Source organism: Acomys minous (genome assembly GCF_964271855.1).
Source record: "Acomys minous genome assembly, chromosome: 2".
Classification (NCBI taxonomy): Eukaryota; Metazoa; Chordata; class Mammalia; order Rodentia; family Muridae; genus Acomys; species Acomys minous.
This window is the reverse complement of record NC_140484.1, coordinates 117,345,188-117,365,101: the sequence shown is the minus strand read 5'-3', so window position 1 is coordinate 117,365,101 and position 19,914 is coordinate 117,345,188. Positions and strand designations below refer to the sequence as shown.

Sequence of the window (19,914 nt, the reverse complement as noted above, 5' to 3'; positions counted from 1 at the left end):
AACTCAATGCTTTCCTTTTGGAGTTAACTTTATTCACTCATAAAAGTTGTATTGAAGAAAATCTTATGTGCAGCTTTATGAACTAACATAAAATGAAGATGCCTTGGGCAGCCAATCCCGCATGAGAGAAATATCACTTAGCACCCCAAAGTCCATGCCCTTCCAGATTCCATCTTTCTACCTAAAAGCAACCACTGTCCCGACTTCAAATGCAATAGACAAACTCTGACCTCCATGTAGGAAGGGCATGGGATTTACACGTCTACAACCCCGGCTTCCTCTGTCCAGTGTTTTGATATAATCCATGCGTCTGCGTATAGTGGCCATTTGTTCTTCATCCCCACATAAACAGCTGGCTTATTCCCAGCTCTTGACCACCATGAACTACGCTTCTTATAAACTTGTTGTGCCTGACTTCTAGTGCACATATGTTGGCATATGTAAACACAAAGAGCAAACCACTTCAACTGTGGTGGACAGCTCCAACTTCAGTGAAAACTGACCACACGGTTTCAAATTTGCTATGAGGAGCCCTTTCTTAACCTGTGGCTTTTCTTCCACTTACCTCTGTGGTCAACTGCGGTTGGAAAAAATAAATGGAAAATTGTCAGAAATAAGTCAGAAGTTGAAACAACTTTTATCACAGCATGGTGTATAATTATCCAGCCCTTTGGTTGTTATTAATCTCTCACTGTGCCTAATTTATAAATTAAACTTTGTCATAGTATGTATGTGTAGGGGGAAAAACAGACTTAGTGCTGCTCTCAAGTGTGAGACGTCACCTTTGAATTTATCCTCCAAGAATAAAGGGTGACTGAAGTGAGCTGGGCAGGGGTGACCCACGCCTTTAATCCCAGCGCTTACGATGCAGAGGCAGGTGGATTCCATGTTGGAGGCCAGCCTGATGTATGGAGTAAATTCTAGGACAGCCAAGGCTACAGAGAGAAAAGCTGTCTTAAAAAACAAAACAAAACAAAACAAAAAAGGGGTGACTGAAGTGGAAGGTTTCCAGCACCCCGCATCCTTGCCAGCACTTCCTACTTTTCCAGCTTTCTGAAAGAATCTGTTCAACTCTTTACCCACCCCTTTTGCTGCTTTTCCTACTAATCCGCTGTTCTTCATACAGCCTGGATATAATCCTCTTATTAGCTCTGTCTTGAAGATATTTTCTTGCACTCTTGTTTTTCCTTACACTTTACAAATCTTATACTTCATCAGCCCTTTCCTTTATGGTTAGAGAGCTTTTGTTGATGGAGAAATATTATGTTTTACAAGTTTTCTCTTCCTTGAGGTCATTAGCTTGTTTTTTTCCACTTTTTTTTCCCCACGTTAAACACATAAGTTTTTTTTTTTTAATGTTATATAAGATAAAAATCAAGATTTGATGTCAGAGAGGTTGCACACACTGCCTAAACAAGACTGGAACAAGGAACCACCACTAGAGATGCTCACATGGAAGGGGAAAGCGTAGAGGCCTCAACGAAGCCCTCCAGGCCACCAGTGACTGCGAAAGCAGAACTAGTCCTCCCCAGGGAAGAGAACACCCATTCCCTCTCCAATACCAAATGGCCAGGCTTTTGAAAACATACACACAAGTAAGACTATACAGATTAAGCAGATTGTATTTATGTATTTAAGAATATATAAATATATACATCTATATATGTAACAAACAATTAAAGAAAAGAGGCTATGAACAAAGGAAAAGGAGGAAAACTTCAAGATTTGAGTGAGGAAGTACCAGTATCTCAGTTGACCCTAGATCATTATTTTAAAGAACAGTACTCTTCCCAAAGTTGTCAGAAACAAACAAAAAAAAAAATTCACATATGTCACGTGGTTGATTTGCTTTTTCCTTTGTTTAGTTTTGAGACAAGATCTTCCTATCCATAGGTTTGGCTAGCCTGTTGGTCTAGTTTCCTTTTTGTTGTTGCTGCTGTGATAAAAATGTTCTAACCAAAGGCAACTTAGGACAGAAAGGGTAAATGTACAGGGTGCACTTCATCCTCAAGGGAAGTCAGGCCAGTAGCTCAAGCCAAAACTTGGAGCAGAAGTCATGGGTGAAGTCAGCCTGCTGACTTACTAACAGGCCCGGCTGAAGAAAGAAATTTAATTCACCTGAAGTAATTGTCGTCTTGGAGGATTGCTGCCTCTGTCAGCTAACCTAGACCTAGTCTTGGAAGCTTCTAGCCTTCGTGTAATCTAACCTAGGCCTAGAATGTCTTCAGCCTCTGAGACTTATTGCTTAATAAGCTCACCCTTTCTAGCTCTTTCTGAGCTCTTGCTGGCTGGCTCAATTCAGCTGTTCTGGCTTAAACTAACCCTCCTAGCTGATTTAGTCAATCTGGTTTCTCTCTGTAATCGGCTTCTAGCTGTAATCCCATTACTTGAGAGGCAGAGGCCAGAAGATCAGAAGTTCAAGGTCATCCTCAATTAGAAAGCATGACTTCAACTGGGCTATAAAAATCCCTGCCTCAGTACCAACAAACAAGTGGTGTGCCCCCATGCCTTTAATCCCAGCACTGGGGAGGCAGAGGCAGGTAAGATCTCTGTGAGTTCAAGACCAGTCTGGCTTACAAGTGGAGTCCAGTATAGCCAGGGCTACACAGAAAAACCCTGTCTCAAAAAACAAAAACAAAACAAAGAAACCAGAGTGGGTTGTGGGGATCCTCATGTCTGTTGCCAGCACAGCAAAATGGTGTAAGCACACAGCCGCCTGGCCAGCCCTGCCTGGTTTTGGACAGGAAAGCGACTGTAGATTATCTTCATTGATGAAGATAATAAATGATAAATTCTCACTGGCTGAAAATACTAATAGGTGAACATCACAGTATCTTGTAAATATAAACATTTTATTTCCCCCAAAATCCCATTACCAGATGAACTGTAACGATTTGAGAGTAATTAATACTCCGCTTTTTATGAAGTATATAATAATGAGCAGCTGGAGAGACAGTGCAGCGGTTAGAGCACTTCCTGTTCTTCCAGAAGACCTGGGTTCAATCCGTTTTTGTCTTTTGTTTTTGCGAGACAGGTATCCTTGGCTGGCCTGGACTCCCTTTGTAGACCATGCTGTCCTCGGACTCACAGCGATTCTCCTGCCTCTGCCTCCCGGGTGCTGGGATTAAAGGCGTGCGCCACCACACCCAGCTTCCCACAAAGATCTGTAACTCCAGTTCCCGGGAATCCTTCCCTAGACCTCTGACAAGAGGGGGGCTCCTCCCCCACTGTCTGACCTCAGCCTATCAGGAGTCAGGATAGCCTGCCTGCAACACCTTCCTCTACGTGCCCAAGGCCAAGGGGCAGTGATCAAATCGCAGGGACCAGAGTTCACGTCAGAGGCAGTCCCTGCTGTCCTCCCCCATGCGAACCTGGAGAGTGAGCTGTCCATCTGCTACGCCTCAACAGGGGGGCCCGGTTCTCTGCTTGCCATGTCCTTGGTTCGCGTATCAGTTTTGCAGGCCCCCCAGGTCCAGGTCAGCTCGGGATGGGCTTGACGGTCTCTTTGTGGAGCTCCCGACCCCTCCGGTGCCTTCCATCTCCCAACGCTTTCAGGCAACTCTCAGTACTCTGCCCAACAGTCCGTTGAGCCTGGGAGTCCCAGTTACTGTCCTGATCCTCCGCTGGGTGGGGTCTAGATACTTTTGTTTTAATCCCAGGTGTGGGATATGGGACTGATTCAGATTGTCCACAGCAGCAAACTATTTGCCTCCTGCGGGTTCTGGGAGGGGCTCTTCGCCAGCTGCAGATAGTTTAAATGTGAGGACTCTGGAGAGGGAATAAATTATAGAGCCCAGAGAGAAAAGGGGGGCTCCAAGGAATACAGTTGCTGGTCCCCGCCCCACCCCCTTCACCCTCCTAGCTGCTCCTGATGCAGTTTGACCAGAAGTTGTTGGAGGATTGGATTTGCCCCAAGGAACGAAACCGCAGAAAGTAACCAAGGAGAACTACACCCCTTCTCCCCACTAATCTTCTTTCAATCCTACCTGGTGTTGGGGTGTAGGGTCAGCTGCCTTCTTGCTCCCCGGGTGCACCCTCCGCAGGCACCTGCACCTGTTCTGAGTCCCTGTTAGCTTCCATCACCAACTTCTTTGGTACAATCAGGGACTTGGCCTTTCTCTTGGCTTTTGGTACCTCGTCGAGCATGGTAGTGGGTTTGGGGTCTTGCGCCTGCCAGTGGTCCGGAAGGTGAAGCCTCGTACTCTGAGTTGGAATCTTCTAGAAGGCTGCGGTGGCGAGCTTTCTTCAGCAAGGCAGCTCCTCTTCGTCTCCTGCTCGTCTTCCTCCTCCAGCTGCGGCTGTGGTCTCCGCCGCTGCACCTGCGACAGGCGGTGTTGCAATAGGACGGCCTCGAAGTCCACGTGCGCCTGCCGCAGGTTCAGGTCCTTTAGCTCCTGCAGGTCTTCCAGCACCGAGTTCTTTGTGCGGTTCTCTAGGACCTCCAAGGGGTTGTTCCATCTCCTCATCCTCGCTCCTCTTGCACTCGCTTCTCTTCCTCCTCCAGAAGCTTCCCAGGCTGGAAGTTGCGTGTGGCCCCGTGCTCCATGGTGTAGTCTGTGTTCTCTGGGTCTGTCTCGGCCAAGCAGCGCGTGCCTTTGCTGTAGAGTCGGAAGATGGGCAGCTTCAGGTCTGCCTCCTTCTGGACCGTTTCCTTAAGTGCATTGAACTTCTTCCCCTTGTAGACGTATTCTCCACAAGTCTTACACCTCGTTGTTCAAGGGAGCCATCAGCCGCACCACAGACTGCGGGCCTTTGGGTAGCTGGAGTTTCGGGATCTTCGACGGGTCAAAGTCAGGTGGGTAGTATTTATTTAAAACTTTGCGCTTTGACATCTTTTCTTTTTTTATTTTAATTTTATTAATTTATTCAGATTACAACTCAATTGTTATCCCATCACTTGTATCCTCCCGTTCCTCCCTCCCTCCTGCTTTCACCCTAGTCCCCTCCCCTAGGTCTATGACCGAGGGGGACCTCCTCCCTCACTATATGGTCATAGGCTATCAAGTCTCATCTTGGTAGCCTGCTTATTCTTTCTCTGAGTGCCATCAGGCCTCCCCACCAAGGGGAGGTGGTTAAATATGGCGGACCAGAGTTCATGTCAGAGTCAGTCCCCACTCTCCACATAACTGTGGAGAATGTCCTGTCCATTGGATAGAACAGAGTACTCTGTGCCCTGACATCTTAACGGAGGTACAAGCAAATGAGAACGTCTCCTGGGCTCCCTTAAATAGGTTCCCTTTCCCCCCTCTCTCTCTCTCTTCCCCAGAGAGTTGGGCGGTTCCTATTCTGTCAAATCTTTGATTTGTCACTTTTTCTGTCAATTACACTCACTTTCGAACATTGGCACTTCTTTTACACCCCCTTCGCTAGTTCTCTTATATAATCCTGGATCAGCTGTCCCGGAAATTACGATGCCCACAGTGGGCTGAGCCCTCTGTGGTCTTAACGAGCTGGGCGTGGTGGCACACACCTTTAATCCCTACACACTGGAGGCAGAGGCAGGTGGATCTCTTCTGAGTTGAAGGCCAGCCTGGTCCACGAAGCCAGTCCAGGACAGCCAAGGCTGTTACACAGAGAAACCGTGTCTCAAAAACAAACTGACTAACTATGCTAAAAATAAAAAACCACCACCAACAACAACGTGTGTTTATTATCTACTTTTTCTTATCATATTTTACAGGACAAGAACTCCAGTATAGTCTTAAATACAAGAAATAGTATCAGATGCCCTCTTATTCATAATTCTAGAGGAAGCTTTCAATATTTTACTACTAAATGTGATATTTCTGCAGGTATTGTATAGATACCTCATATTTGAGTAAGAAAACTCCTATTTCTAGTTCTCTGAGATATTTTAGATGTTCGCTGAACTTTAAACAGTTTCTCTGGAGCCCGGCATGGTAGCACACACCTTTAATCCCAGCACTCGGGAGGCAGAGGCAGGCAGATTACTGTGAGTTCGAGGCCAGCCTGGTCTACAAAGTGAGTCCAGGACAGCCAAGGCTACACAGAGAAACCCTGTCTCAAAAACCAAAACAAAACAAAACAAAGCAAAACAACCCACTTTCTCTGAATCCCTTTAAAAAGTCCTGGTTTCCCCCTGTAGCCTATTAATGTGATGACTGCAATTGGTTTTCAAACACCAACTATCTAGATTATTCTCTACTTTGCTGTGATGGATTATATGTTTTTATATATCAGAATTTGATTTGATATTTAATTTTTTTAGCTATGAGAGACTGTTTTTTCTTGTCTTATACTTGTTAATTGTTGATATTAATGTTGTACTTCTTCATTAATTCGGTAAATCCACCCTCTTTGTACGTTCTGGTTTTGTATGGTATTGGCATTGTCTAACCCTGTAATTATTTACTATGATTTGCTAGTGAAGCTACATAAGCCTGGAATTTTCTTTGACAGATTTTATATTAGAGATAAAATTTATTTCTCTGGAAGATATAAAACTAGTTTTACTTCTCTTTCTTTTTGTGTTGGCTTTATAAGATATATTTTCCCAAAACATTTTTCATTTCAACTAATATTTCAAGATGTATGGCATCAAGTTGTCCACAATGTCCTTTATGTTAAATATCCATAACATTTGAAATTATGTACCATTTTTATATCTCATTTATTATTTACACTTTCTAAATCTTGATCCAATTTTATAGTAGAATATGCATTTTTACTATTTTTGGCTTTCCTAAATCTCTACACAATATATTTTTATCATATATTTATTCTCCTTTTTGAGGTTTTTTTCCCCTGACTTTTTGAAATAGGTTCAGCTTTCTTTCTATGATGTGAATTCAAGATTCTCTAAACCAGCCTGGTCTACAAAGTGAATCCAGGACAGCCAAGGCTAATCAGAGAAACCCTGTCCCAAAACAACAACAACAACAACAACAACAAAACAAATAAACAAAACACCAAATCTCTAAACTGCTTTGGCTTGAGCTTACAAGTATAGATACATTGTGTTTCTACTATTATTCACTCAAAATGTTTTAATTTCCATTGTTCTTTCTTCCCTGAATCACAGATTATTTAAAATTGGGAATAAAAATATTGTTTAACTTCCAAATTCCTAGAAATTCCTAGTATTTTTCTTATTGATGCATAGCTCTGTAACCAGAAGCTATAACAAGTCTAATTTCTAAGATATTGGAAATTACCTTATTACCCAGCGTATAGTCAGTTTCCATAAATGTTCCATATGCATATGAAATTGATAGATGTTTGGCATTGTGTCCTAAGCATATTAATAAAGTTACACATATTACTTCTCTCTCTCTCTCTCTCTCTCTCTCTCTCTCTCTCTCTCTCTCTCTCTCTCTCTGTATGTGTGTGTGTGTGTTCATGTATGGTGGGTGAGTTTAGGTAAACACACATGCCACTACTAGAGGTCAGAGGACAACTTCAGGTGCTGTTCTTCACTCTTACTTTATTTGAGACAGGGTCTCTCAGTGTTCATCTATGTGTATGCCACATTAATTAGCTGGCCGTCAAGCTTTCGAGGACAATCTAGCTCACCTCCCATCTCACCATAGGAGCCCTGGGACTACAGATGCAAGCTACGGCATCTGGTTTTGAGTTCTGAAGATCTGAACCCACTTACTTATTCTTGCACAACAAATGCTTTAACCTCTGAGGCATCTTCCCAGCTCTACTTGTGTTCTTTGAGTCATCTGTGGTCTTCCTAGTGTGTTTGCAGTACTAGGGACTGAATCCAGGGCTTGTGCATGCTAAGCAAGAGTTCTACCATTCAACTACAAACCTATCTCTCTCACAGACTTTATAAAACGTATGTGTCCTATCAGTTCCCAAGAGAATTATATGGAAATCTCCAACTATGATTGTACAATTGCCTATTTTCTTTAGTTGTCATGATTTCTTTATGTATTGTGAGATGTTATTAATCTACACAAATCAAACATTTCATTTATTTGTCCTTTTGTTTTTGTATACTATCTCTTTGTAGCAGCATTTCTCAAATATGCACATTGATGTTATGGGTAATTCTTGGTTGGGTGAGAGGTTCTGTACCACACACTGTAGTGTCTAGTAACATGATTTTCCTCAATAAACTGCATGGTAATATCATCCTCAACCAAAACTGTGACAAACAAAAATATGTTTAGGTTTTGGCCAACGTCCATTTTGGTAGACCCCTGGGGGTAATCACCTCTGGTTATGCACTACCAATTTACTGTAATGCTTGATGTGTTATAGTCTGCTTTGTTTGATATAAATAGAGCCACTTTCTATTTGAATTTGCAAATGTCTTCTTTGTGTATCTATCATTTTACCTTTTAATGTCTTTATTCAAGCTATCTCTCTCGCCAGGAGTGGTGGCTTCTATCTATAATCCCAACACGTGGGTGGCTGAGGCAGGATGATTGTAATGAGTTCAAGGTCAACCTGGGTGACAAAGTAAAACTTTCTCAAGAAAGAGAAAAAGGGCTGGAGAGATGGTTCTGCTCTTAAAGGCACTGACTGCTCTTCCAGAGGGCCTGAGTTCAAATCTCAGCACCACATGGCAGCTCACAACTGTCTGTAACTCTAAGATTTGATACTCTCCCATAGACATCTATGTAGGTTTAAAAAAAAAGAGGAGAAGGAGAAATATCTTTTTGGCAGTATAAAGTTGTCTTTTTAATTCACTTTGGCAATCTTTTAATTAAAAAAGTCTCTTCATCTTTGGTGTGATCATTGATATATGAATATGTAAATATATACATATATATTTATAGGTTCTGTGTAATTATTTTATATACTATGATATTATTTCTCATTTCCTCCTATTTGGGAATACAAGTTATTTTTATTAGTTTGGGTATTTAATTATTACCTTAGTAATTATCCTAAAAGTCATGTGTATCTTTGTTAAATTTTAGCATCCTAGTACCTTTATTAATTCTTCTTATTCTGAGAATGTGGACCTCTTTATTATCATAACCTCATACTTTTTAAAGATTTTTTAAAGTGTGTGTATTTGTGTGTGTGCGTGCGCGCGTGCGCATGTCCAGATACCCATGAAGACCAAAGACATCAGATTCTCTAGAGTCTTAGTTACAGGTTCATGTCCTCTTTCAGAGCACTGCATACTCTTAAACACTGTGTAATCCTTCCAACCTTGTTTAAAAATTTAATTGCTGCATAAAATTACGCATGATTATGGGCAATTGTGACATTTTTAAAAATTAACCTTTATTTTTATTTTATGTGTATCAGTGTTTTGCCCGTATGTATGTCTGTTCAGCATGTGTGTACAGTGACTGGAGATGGTTGTGAGCTGCCTTGTGGGTGCTGGGAAAGAAACTGCGTCCCTCTGTAAGAGCAGCAAGTACTTTTAACTGCTGACTCAGCTCTCCAGCCCTCCCTATTGCATGTGATATTTTAATTCAATGTGTACATTTTATGTTTCCTATGAATCCTCCTGTGTTGTGTATTCTCCTGTGTGTGGGTGCACATGAAGGTCTGTGCGCATGCATATAGAGGCCAAAGGTGAGTGTTCCTCAATTGCTCTGTAACATTTATGAAGCGTTTACCTTGATGATATACATGGCTACTGTACCTAGGCAGAGTTTTCAGGGGATCTGCATTTACCTTACAAGCATCAGAACTGCAGGCACTTCCCCAGGTGCACCCAGCACCTACATAGATAGGTGTAGGGATCTGAACTCTGGTCCACATGCTAGTGCAGTAAGGGCTTTATTCACTGAGGTCTCCTAGGTCCTCCTAAGAATTCTTCAAAAATAGTCACAGTTAGTTTTATTCATGTGTTATGGTGTTTTGTTTGTCTGTCTCCACGTGGTTTCCTGGTACCCATAGAGGCCCCTGATACTGGAGCTGCGGATGGCTGTGAGGCACCATGTGGATGCTGGGTATCCAACCCAGGTTCTCTGCAAAAGCAGCCGGTGCCCTTCGCCACCAAGTGATTTCCACAGCCCCCTTCTTATGAGTTCCTCCTACTGTGTCAGTACATCTCAAACAAGTAATCGTTGCCTAATTAAAACACTCCATTTTCATCTTGACTTACTGCAATATTTGTTTTCTCAATTGTCTGTTTCTCCTTCATCTTCCGGCTTCAGTTTAGGATCACTTTGATTTTTACCTGACTGTCTCTCACTAGAATTTCCTGTAGTATAAACTTGACGTTGGTGAGTTCTCTGGATTTCTGTTTCTGCAGTCTTTATTTCTCCTTTACTTGAAAGCTAACTTGATTTGGAACTTCAGGCCATGACTTCTTTCTGTTGATAAATCAGCACTCTGTCTTGCTGCCGTGTCCCTGACGGTAAGGAGATCGTGCCGGTCTTCTTTATATATGCTGCCTATGTGTTCCAGTGATGTTATGATAAGATTAAGTGAAATTGCCATCATAATTGGCATTCAAAATGCTTTCTAATCCATGGCTTCACTTCTATCTAAGTCAATTTAGGCTGCTATAACAAACTGCTATAGACAGATGATAGGTTAAGCCACGAGCGCTTGTCTTCACAGTCTGGAGGCTGGAAAGTCCAAGAGGTGTGCTGCCAGCTCCAGCATCTGGCGAGGATACTCTTCCTGGCTGCAGATGCAATCTTTTCATTACAGCTCATACGATGGAGGGGGCATCTCTCTGCTGTCTCTTCTTGTAAAGGTATTATTAGTCCCCTCCTAAGAGATCCACCATTTGTCCATAGTCACCTCCCAAAGCCCCTCTTGTATGCCTTTCCCTGGAGGAAACCTGCACAAGCGTCTGTTCACACCAAATAGGGCACCAGTGACAGACAGACCACTCGTCTGACTCAGCGATCTATGAGTTTATTAGGGTTAATTACAGGAGTCTGAGTGAGGGTTATAGATAGGGGTGCAGAAGACTCTCAACGGCAGCTGCATTGCTAAAAAGCCTACTCCTGCTTATATTAGCACTCGCTGCTTTTTTTTTTTTTTTTTTTTTTTACCCTCAGGGAGGTCCTTTGTGAATTTTTTTTTTAGTTTCAGAAGCTCCTGAGACCTGTAAGTTTCCTTTGCTTCCTAAGTCTCTAGGATGGAATCTTCCAATTCACTGGAAAGAGCTACACAGTAGGCCTCTTCTCCAAATGCCATCACACTGAGAATTACGGTTTCAACATACAAATTGGAGGGGTGTGCACAAATATTCAATCAAGTGATGTCTTCTATTTTGGGGCAATACTATTTCCACATCATTTGTCTCTTTGAGTCATTCCCTTGGACTCTGTATTAGTTTTTTTAAAAACCCATCATCTCTCACGGACATTTATTGACTCTTGAATCTTCTTTTCATCTCTGAGCTTCAGTCCAATATTTTCTTCTGACCATTTGGGTCACTAGGCTGTGTCAAGTTGACTAGAGCGCCATCTCTCTCCAGATGTCGCACTCCCTCTCCACACCAGCAAAAATTCAAAACTTTTGATATGGTGTTGGGACTCTAAGAGGATTTAAAAAAAAAAAATGAAAGCACTAGGCCTCTGAATGCCTGAGCCTGGAACTAATAAAACATCATTTCCTCTTCATCCTTTACTCCACATCTCCTTGTGATACCTAATGTCAGATATCCCGGCCTCCTCAGAATCCTGTACCACTTTCACTGCTTTGCATCCCTCACTCTTTGCTCTCTGTGATCCTAGGTCTCTAGAAAAATGACTGGTACATATCAGTATTCAATAAACAGATGAATAAATGAAGGAATAGATACTACTACTAATAATAATAGATATCAATGATTTCTTCCTAAGCATACACTCTAACATTAGAACAATACTAGCAAAAATGACAGGCAGTTTTTGCAGATTCTTTGAGTGTTTAATGTTCTACATCTTGAATCTCTTCTCCCCAAATAGCAATTAATTCACTGAACTTAATTACTTTCTTCCTCAGTCTGGAACAGAATGGTGAAGGAGGAAAAGTTGAAATGACCTCAATGAAATAGGTTTTAAATTCAGTCTTAAAGTCCCCAAGACCTCTAATATCTCAAACAGTCCAAACAGCATCTTCAGAGGCTTTTACAATGTCTGAGATTATTCAGTGAGTGTCCTCTGTGTCTCGGGATGGCTGCTTCTGTTACCCATCCCCACTCTGCTAACGCTAACGTCTCCCATTCCAGCCCATGTATGCTTTATGGTGCCTTCTACCCATCTAACCCTGCTACCAATGCACACGAGATGAGGGCGTTCTCTCACAGAGCTGTTTTGCTGTAAGTGTCAAGATGTCAGCCTCTCTCTCTCTCCCTCCCTCTCTCTCTCTCTCTTTCTCTCTCTCCCTCCCTCCCTCTCTCTATCTCTCTTAATTGATCTGTATATTTTATTTTTAATTTTCTCTTAAGGAGGGTAAGACCTTGGGTTTGAGTTGCAGGCATTTAAGAGATGCTTCAAGTAGCCAAATCAGATGAAATAGGCTGATTCGAGGTCACAAGTGCTCTCATCTAACATTGTGATTGTGCATGTTAGATTAGGTCCACCTTTCCCATAATCCCTTTTTAGTTACTTTCCTCTTGCCATGTTAACAATTAATGAGCAGTTAGTGGGTGTTCAGCACTGTCATTCATATATGTATATATATATGTATATATATATGTATGTATATATATACATATATATGTATATATATATGCATTTCACGCATAAGTTCAGGCAAAGGAATACATTTTGGGTAATTGGAATGGGTGAAATGGGTGAAAATTTTTTTCTGAGACAAGGTTTCTCTGTGTAGCCTTGGCTGTCCTGGACTCATTTTGTAGACCAGGCTGGCCTCGAACTCACAGACATCTGCCTGCCTCTGTCTCCGCCTCCCGGATGCTGGGATTAAAGGCAGAGATGTGAAAGAACTACTGGAACTTTACTGAATGCTAATTTAAGACACAAAGGAGAGGGCGAAAGCAAGACCAGCTCAATGATTATACAAGCTGGATACGAGTGAAGTAAGGATTATAAAATAAATCATGGAGCCGGAGGCACAGAAAAGCATCAGCCCAGGGAGATTTGGGAATGCTAAAATTAAAGGCGATCAAAGAATGTGGATATTATTACAGCTTTTTATTGGATTTCAGAAATCCAATTAATAAAATTAATATGCTTTTTCTTTGTTTTTAGATATGGTTTCCTATAACCAAGGTTGGAGTCATACTCATTTTGTACCTGAGGCTGCCTTAAACCTTTCATTGTCCTGCCTCTGCCTTCCAAGTGCTAATACAGCAAACAGACCAACTTCTGGGACCACACTGACTAGAGCCTTGTTCTGGGCTTCCCATAGCATCAGTCCTCTGTATGATGCGGAGAACCAGCCAGAGCTTCCGTGAACAGTGCTGGACAATGTTTCACCCCTAGCAGGTCTGCGTCTAACCTCGCTGCAGACAGACAGGAGGCTCTTAGCCCGGCACATCCGGGCAGTCCTGATGACCATCCAAAGACTCATAAGAGGAGTCCCTGTTTTTTTGCTACTGGGTCTGGCTTGGTTAGGGCACAAGAGTCAGGCTAATGATATGTGCTGAGCAGTAAGGCCAGGCTCAATTGAAAACAGGAAACCGAAAGACTGGGAGAAATGTCCACCTTCTCAAAATAACCAACGTCCTGCCAATTATCCCCTTTCAGCCTGCCTCTGACTGCTCGGCTAGCTAGTTCCCCTTCTTACAACTTCCAATTTGTTCTAGCTTTAAAAACTATCCAAACAGCCGGGCACAGTAGCACACGCCTGTAGTCCTAGCACTCTGGGAGGCAGAGGCAGGCGGATTGCTGTGAGTTCGAGGCCGGCCTGGTCTACAAGGTGAATCCAGGACACCTAGGGCTAAACTAAGAAACGAAAACAACAACAAAAATAAAACAAAGCTATCCCCACACCACGGTAGACCACTCCCTCCCTCCGCTGGTGAGGAGGAGCTGTCTGTACTTCCTGCTCCCACACCTCTGCCTCTGACGCACCCGGCTCTGCTTCCTTTCCACTAGTTTTCAGTTCCAAGTCAGCATAATAAATGGAACTTTTCCTCCAGCAGCTCCCTTACCTCTCTGTGCCATCTACCTAGACGTTTCCTTTCTACTAGAAACGGCTCGACTCTCTGGCTCCCGTGACTCTGAATATTTTTTCTTCTTCTTGCCCCTAAACATTTGGTGACCTGTCTCCAAACTCAGCCAAACTTGCTTCTCTCATTCTGCAGGTTCCCAGACGATGCCGTAGCTCCCATCACCACTTGTATATTGGTATGACTCAAATCCCTACAATTCTGTGTCAGCCAACAGCCAATTAAATATGGCCCACAGAAATCTCAACACATCTAAAACTCACTCCTGGTCTTATCTGCAAACCTGCCTGTTTCTCTTCAGAGACTTCTCGACCTTTCCAAATGTTGAAAATCCTGTCACTTAATCCAAAAACCAAGGAATCATATTTTAGTCACCATTCTCCCTACCCACTTGCCACTCATGAGTCAGCAAGATGCCCGAGACCATGTCTTCTCTCTCCTGGTGAAAGGCCCTCAGGGAGGGTCCTGGCCTCAGCCTCTGACGCTCAGACCCACCTCTATACTGGCCACCAACTATGACAGTGTGACTTCCCAGCTTAACTTACTTCCCTGGCTCTCACACTGGTACCTTCTCTTAATTCTCTCCCCTACTCATGACCACCCTGAGCCCACCAGGAGACTGGACCATTCCGGCTTTGGGCAGTTGGGGCTTTGGCACCAGTATCTAAGAAACATTCCAGGTACCTGAGATGGGCGTGACATGACTTCTAGAAGTGAAGAGCACTTTATCAGGCCACCACAGCCAAGGCAAAAGACCTAGACTCGTTTTTGCAGTGGAAGAGAGGAAAAGGTGAGCCTGTTGGAGGCGAGAGAATTAAAAGATGCAAAAGGGAAATGCACTAGGAAAAAAATGGCCAAGTACCACGAACAAAGTAAACACTCACGGAAAGTCTACAGACTACTCTCGGGCACTGAAAGCCCAGCACTGAAAGCCTGCGTTAAATCACGATTCTTCCACAAGCGAGGGAGGCAGATGCTTGGGAACCCACCTTCTATAGAGGAGAGTGGATCACAAACCGGAGCTGTCCTCTAAACTAGGTGCAGGCCATAGCAGCACAATGGAGCAGGGCCTTTTTAAAAAAGGTACATTCACCATGATGCAAAAGGCAGAATTCATTCCTTCATCAGGCAGATTCAGAAAAGAGTGAATTATCTTATTTACCTCTCACAAAGGAGACTGTTATAAAGATTCTCACTCCCAAAATGGCTTTGAAAGAAGTCAACTGAAATCTAATAAAACAACGGTGAATATACATGTTTGGTCTAGACCTACCGACCCCCATAAAGAAATCACCAGAAGCTGCTGACCAGAATCTAAAACAACTGACTTGTCAGGATTAAGACCTTTCCTCCAAAACCGTTGGCCCATGGAGTCCACACACACAGAAGCATCCCGCCTATGGACAATGAACCCTATAGGTCCATGTTCAAAACCTGTGCCATCATCCTGTCCCTAAGGACCAGCCTTGACTCCAGTGAAGCAGCTCGCCGTAGGTGAGTCATATGGCATTGATAGGGCAGACCTAGGGCAAGAACCTAACAAGGTCGCTTTCCAGCAGCCTAGTAACCAGGCAGCCAGTCCCCAGGGCCATCATCCTCAAGCCTAAGGCGCCTTTGTCACCCCACCCCACCCCCACTCACCAGAGAGCACCCGGGGAATTGGCCCGCGGATAGGGGATGGAGGGGGGGGGGAGAAAGGATGCAGTCCGCGGGGGGTGGGCTCGGGCTGGAGGGAAGAGGGGCGGCCGGGTGGTGATTGGCTGGGCTAAGCCAGGCAGCTCCCGGCCAAGAACAAAAGAGAGCAGGCGGCGGGGCGTCCTCGGAGTAGGCGCTCCCACCCGCCGGGTACCGGCTTCGCGGCTGCGGGAGGACGCGGAGGACGCGCCCACCGTCAGCCCGCCGAGCTAGCCGGGCGGCGCGCGCGGTTTCTCCGCGAAAGCTGGCCGTGCACCTAGGAATTAACCGGCCGGCGCGCGAGGGGAGGGAAGCGGGGCGGGCGAGGTGGGGTGGGGGGGGGAGGAATGCTGAGCGCGCGCGAGAACAATAATAAGATCGTGTTTGCGGTCGCTGCCCGAGGAGGAATTCGGAGGAGGCGCGAGGCCCGGCGCTCGCACGGAACCCAGAAGCTCGGCGGGGAGGCGGCTCCTGTGAGCGGCGGCGGCGGCGGCGGCGGCGGCAGCGGGACTCGGCGCGGCCGGACGCGGGCTCCCTTCCCCCCCGCAGCCGGGCGGGTGATCTGCCGGGCCTGCTGCGCCCCGCGCCCACCGCTGCCTCGCCGCTTTTCCTCGTCGGAGCGGCCGCTCGCGCGCCGGGCTCGAGGCCCCGCGGGGATCGCGGCGCGGTCCGTCGGCCCGCGGGTGGAGCGGGGATCGCCCTCCCGGCCTCTCCGCGGAGACCAAGGACGAGCGGGCAGGGCGAACGACCGGGATGGCGCGCCCGCGGCCCCGCGAATACAAAGCGGGAGACCTGGTCTTCGCCAAGATGAAGGGCTACCCGCACTGGCCCGCCCGGGTGAGTACGGCGGCCGCGCGCGCGGGCCCGCCCGCCCACCATTTTCCCTTCATGATGGCGCGCCCGCCCCCCATTTCCCCCCCATCACCTCGGCGCGAGCCCGCCTCACGGCCGGCCGCCGCCTGGGCTGAGCCGCGCGCCGCGCCGAGCACCGGGCGAGGGTTCCAGGCTGCGCCCTCGCCGGCTGGGCGGCCATCCTGACGCCCACTTCCGAAGGCGGGTCCCGTCGGACAGGCCCGACGTCGCCTTCCTCTTGGAAGGCGGCAGGGACCGGGAAGCGGGCCCGGGGTGCTAGCGCCGGCTCACAGCACGGGCCCCGGTAGAATCCCCTAGTCCGGGGCGAACGTCCAGGCAGGTAGGGAGCGAAAGGATGCCACCCAGCAGGCTAGAGCCCGTGGCGGTCAGTCCTGGAAAGGGGTTAGCCGTGCAGAGGCCAGCCAGAGCCTCGTGACGGCAATCTTCTATCCCAGCGCATCTTTCGCCTTCCAGACTTGTTGAGTGTTTCCTGGGTGCGCGATCCCCTGTGCCCCTGTACCCCTGTGCCTCCCTGGTACCCTCCTACTTAGAAACTGGCACTGATTAGCCTGTCACTGGCTGGCGAGGTCAAGAAGCTCCTTGTACCTTTTCACCTCCATATTTGTTTTAGGTCGGTTCCTGAGCCTTATTCTTGGCCTCGAACGACAGCTTCTCCTTTTCCTAAATAGCTAGGCTGCCTCTAGGTTTTCTCTAGAAAGCATCTGCATTTAATACATGGCATTCAGTATTTTTATTATGCTCCCTGACTGAGGAAGAAGCACTCCCGTGTGTGTGGTGTGTGTGTGTGTGCTTTATGTTGAAAAAAAAATCACGTTTACTTATAATTTTGTAATAGTTGGCAATTGATTGCCTGAAGTAAATATAGTTAAAGGATAGCCAAGGAAGTTTGAAGACAAATGTTGGTATCCTTGAGGAACAAAAATAGCCAAGAGAAAAGCCGACAAAATTGGGAGTTAAACTCAAGTGTTGTGTAGTAATGAAGTGAAGATGACAAGACCAAGGGGAAGATACGGCTCTTCACAAAAGGAAGTGACATCAAGAGGGGCAGGCTGACATCTAGTGAAGTTGAGGCAATTGATGGACATAGTCATTTTGTAATCGTTTGTTTTGGCGAGAGTTTATGGAAAGGACAGTGGGCTGGGAATTTTGGGGGGATCTGGAGTGTGACTCAGGCCCTGCTGGGAACTAATCATTTTAACCGCCTGCACATCCACTTCTTCAACTTTAAAATAGTCACCTCTAGGATTCCTTCCAACACTAACAACCTCGGGCTTCAAGAGGGGAAAAAAAAAAAGTCTTATTCAGATTCCACCAGGCTGTGATAAGTTCTTCCTGTATGACCTCAGTAGAGCCGCTGTTGTTTTGGTGTTTTTAATCCTACAAAATAGTGTATAATACTTAAAAGGCAAGATTTGGGACTTTTAGGGGGTCCCTGTGTGTGTACTTGACAGGTAAATAAGCTCTGTGAGGTTGGCTATAGATACGCTGAACAGTGACATCTTGGCTTTGAAAAGTGTCTTCTGAGGGTCAAAAGGAAAATGCTTACAGTCTTACTAACACACTGCTCTCACAGGTTGGCCACCTGTGGTGATTAGTGAAACCACGGTGCCACGGAAGTATTTCTAGTTGTTTATGTAGTTGTGCAAAAGAATTCTTAGAAGATAAAATTCCAAACCAAGATTAAAAGGGAAACGAGAAAGCAAAAGCCATTAGGTTTTCAGATTGAAAACGGTGCACGGGAGAAAAATGCGAGTGTTCGCATTTTCCTCTTAAGGAAAGGTTCCAGGGGCTTATGAAATGAATAGCATTTTGCATTTTCCAAGGAAAAGTAAAGGTTAGGAGAAAACAGGTATTTTGAGGCCCTACTCTTGATTACATGTGCTTGGTTACATATGTTCTCATTTTCATCCAATTTTATGCAGCGTTCCCCCTCATTTTATACCTTTGTCAGTTGATATTTAAAAATACTGGAAAAATGAGTCCTACTTTCACCTTATATCTCACCTTATATAAAAGTTAGTAATGTGGGGATTGCAATACATGAGGCCCCAAAGAATCCAACCTGAGGTGGGAATATAAATTTTACTTCACACTGTAGGAAGATTTTTGAAAAGCCAGAGCAGGTCCATACAGGAGTGGAAGAGCAGTTTCCTTGCGTGTGAGGAAGATGTTTGGTTCAGGGAGGCACCTTGTGAGGAATGTGGGTCAGGAGGGTGCAGGAGAGAAAGCTGGACTCCACTCCTGGCAGGCCTTGACACTTAGCCATCTGGCTATACCTCTATAATCTCTCTGAATTTCAATTTAGTCATCTGTGAAACAAGGATAAAATTCTCACTACATAAAGAGCTTATTAGTCTCCTTTATCTGTGCTTTCATTTCCCACAGTCGAAAAACACAGTGCAATGCCATATAGTGTTTTGAAAGATAGAGAAAGGCAACATTCAAATAACTTTTATTACAGTAGAATGTTTAATCAGTCCACTTTATTGTTAATCTCTTTACCTAATTTACAAGTTAAGCTTTTCCATAGTTATGTGCTTTCCAAGAAAAAAATAATGTTTATGGGATTCGCCCTGCCCCCATTTCAGACAGCCGCTGTGAACCTTGAAGCATACGCGGAAGATAGGGAACTACTGTATTCCAAAGCGATGTGCTCACATGGTCCTACTTTCTCCTTATAACCATATGTACCTCTGTAACTTACATTGTACCTTTATACCCTTCTAAGTTAATATCTGGCAGTTTTGAGTTCTTTAGTAGATGTGTTAATTTTCTCAATATTTTACCATGAAAATGGCAAGAGAAGTTCAGTTATATAGTGAACATCCATGTACCTTTCACCTAGCTTTTATTATTATACTTTATTTTAATCACATATCTGTTCATATATCAATCTTTTATCCATAATAGCGTCTACCTTAACTTGATATATTTCAAAGTAAGCTATAGACATTATTATAATTTACTTTTAGACAGCTAAATATGCTTGTCATTTAACTAGAGGTAAGCATATTTAATGAATCTTTATTTTTTTCTGTATGAGAAAAAATTTCCATAAAAGGAAACCAAAATGTACATTCTCTGAATTTGACTAATATGTTCACAGATAATAATAAAAATACCTACTAAGATATAAATCAGTACCAGTAACTAGGAACTATCTCCTGTTTTTCCCAGGCAGATTCCTGTCTTCCTACCTTTTCCCCTGCTGTTTGCCTGTGTTATTTTAATATTAGACAGCAACTATTTCTGTGGATTGTTGTTTATGTCTCTGAAAACTAGAAGTTCATCTGTGCATAAGGATTCACTAGTTTAATACTAAAAAATATTGTGCACTAAACAAGGATCTG

At 44.6% G+C, this 19,914-nt stretch overlaps 1 protein-coding gene, 1 long non-coding RNA gene and 1 pseudogene across 4 annotated transcripts in view; 2 read left to right on the top strand and 1 right to left on the bottom strand.

Annotated features, from left to right (window-relative positions):
- Positions 1 to 2,932: 2,932 nt before the first annotated feature.
- On the bottom strand, positions 2,933 to 4,899 carry LOC311582948 (splicing factor YJU2-like; annotated as a pseudogene). Its single transcript, XR_014783597.1, has 2 exons — positions 4,054 to 4,899; positions 2,933 to 2,976 (listed from the first exon to the last, which is right to left on the bottom strand). The product of XR_014783597.1 is annotated as a splicing factor YJU2-like (transcript).
- On the top strand, positions 4,689 to 13,986 carry LOC311582984. Its single transcript, XR_014774346.1, has 2 exons — positions 4,689 to 4,795; positions 13,095 to 13,986. It is a non-coding gene; the product is annotated as an uncharacterized lncRNA (long non-coding RNA).
- A 2,056-nt stretch (positions 13,987 to 16,042) lies between these two features.
- HDGFL3 (HDGF like 3) overlaps positions 16,043 to 19,914 on the top strand; it is a 54,757-nt gene continuing 50,885 nt past the window's right edge. Inside the window, exon 1 of one of the 2 annotated variants that reach the window (XM_084756298.1) lies at positions 16,043 to 16,528. In XM_084756298.1, coding sequence (XP_084612424.1) covers positions 16,445 to 16,528 — 84 coding nt within the window. In that variant the 5' untranslated portion in view covers positions 16,043 to 16,444. Of the gene's footprint in view, positions 16,529 to 16,678; positions 16,929 to 19,914 lie in introns of those variants that run through there. The other variant, XM_084756299.1, reaches the window with a different exon arrangement.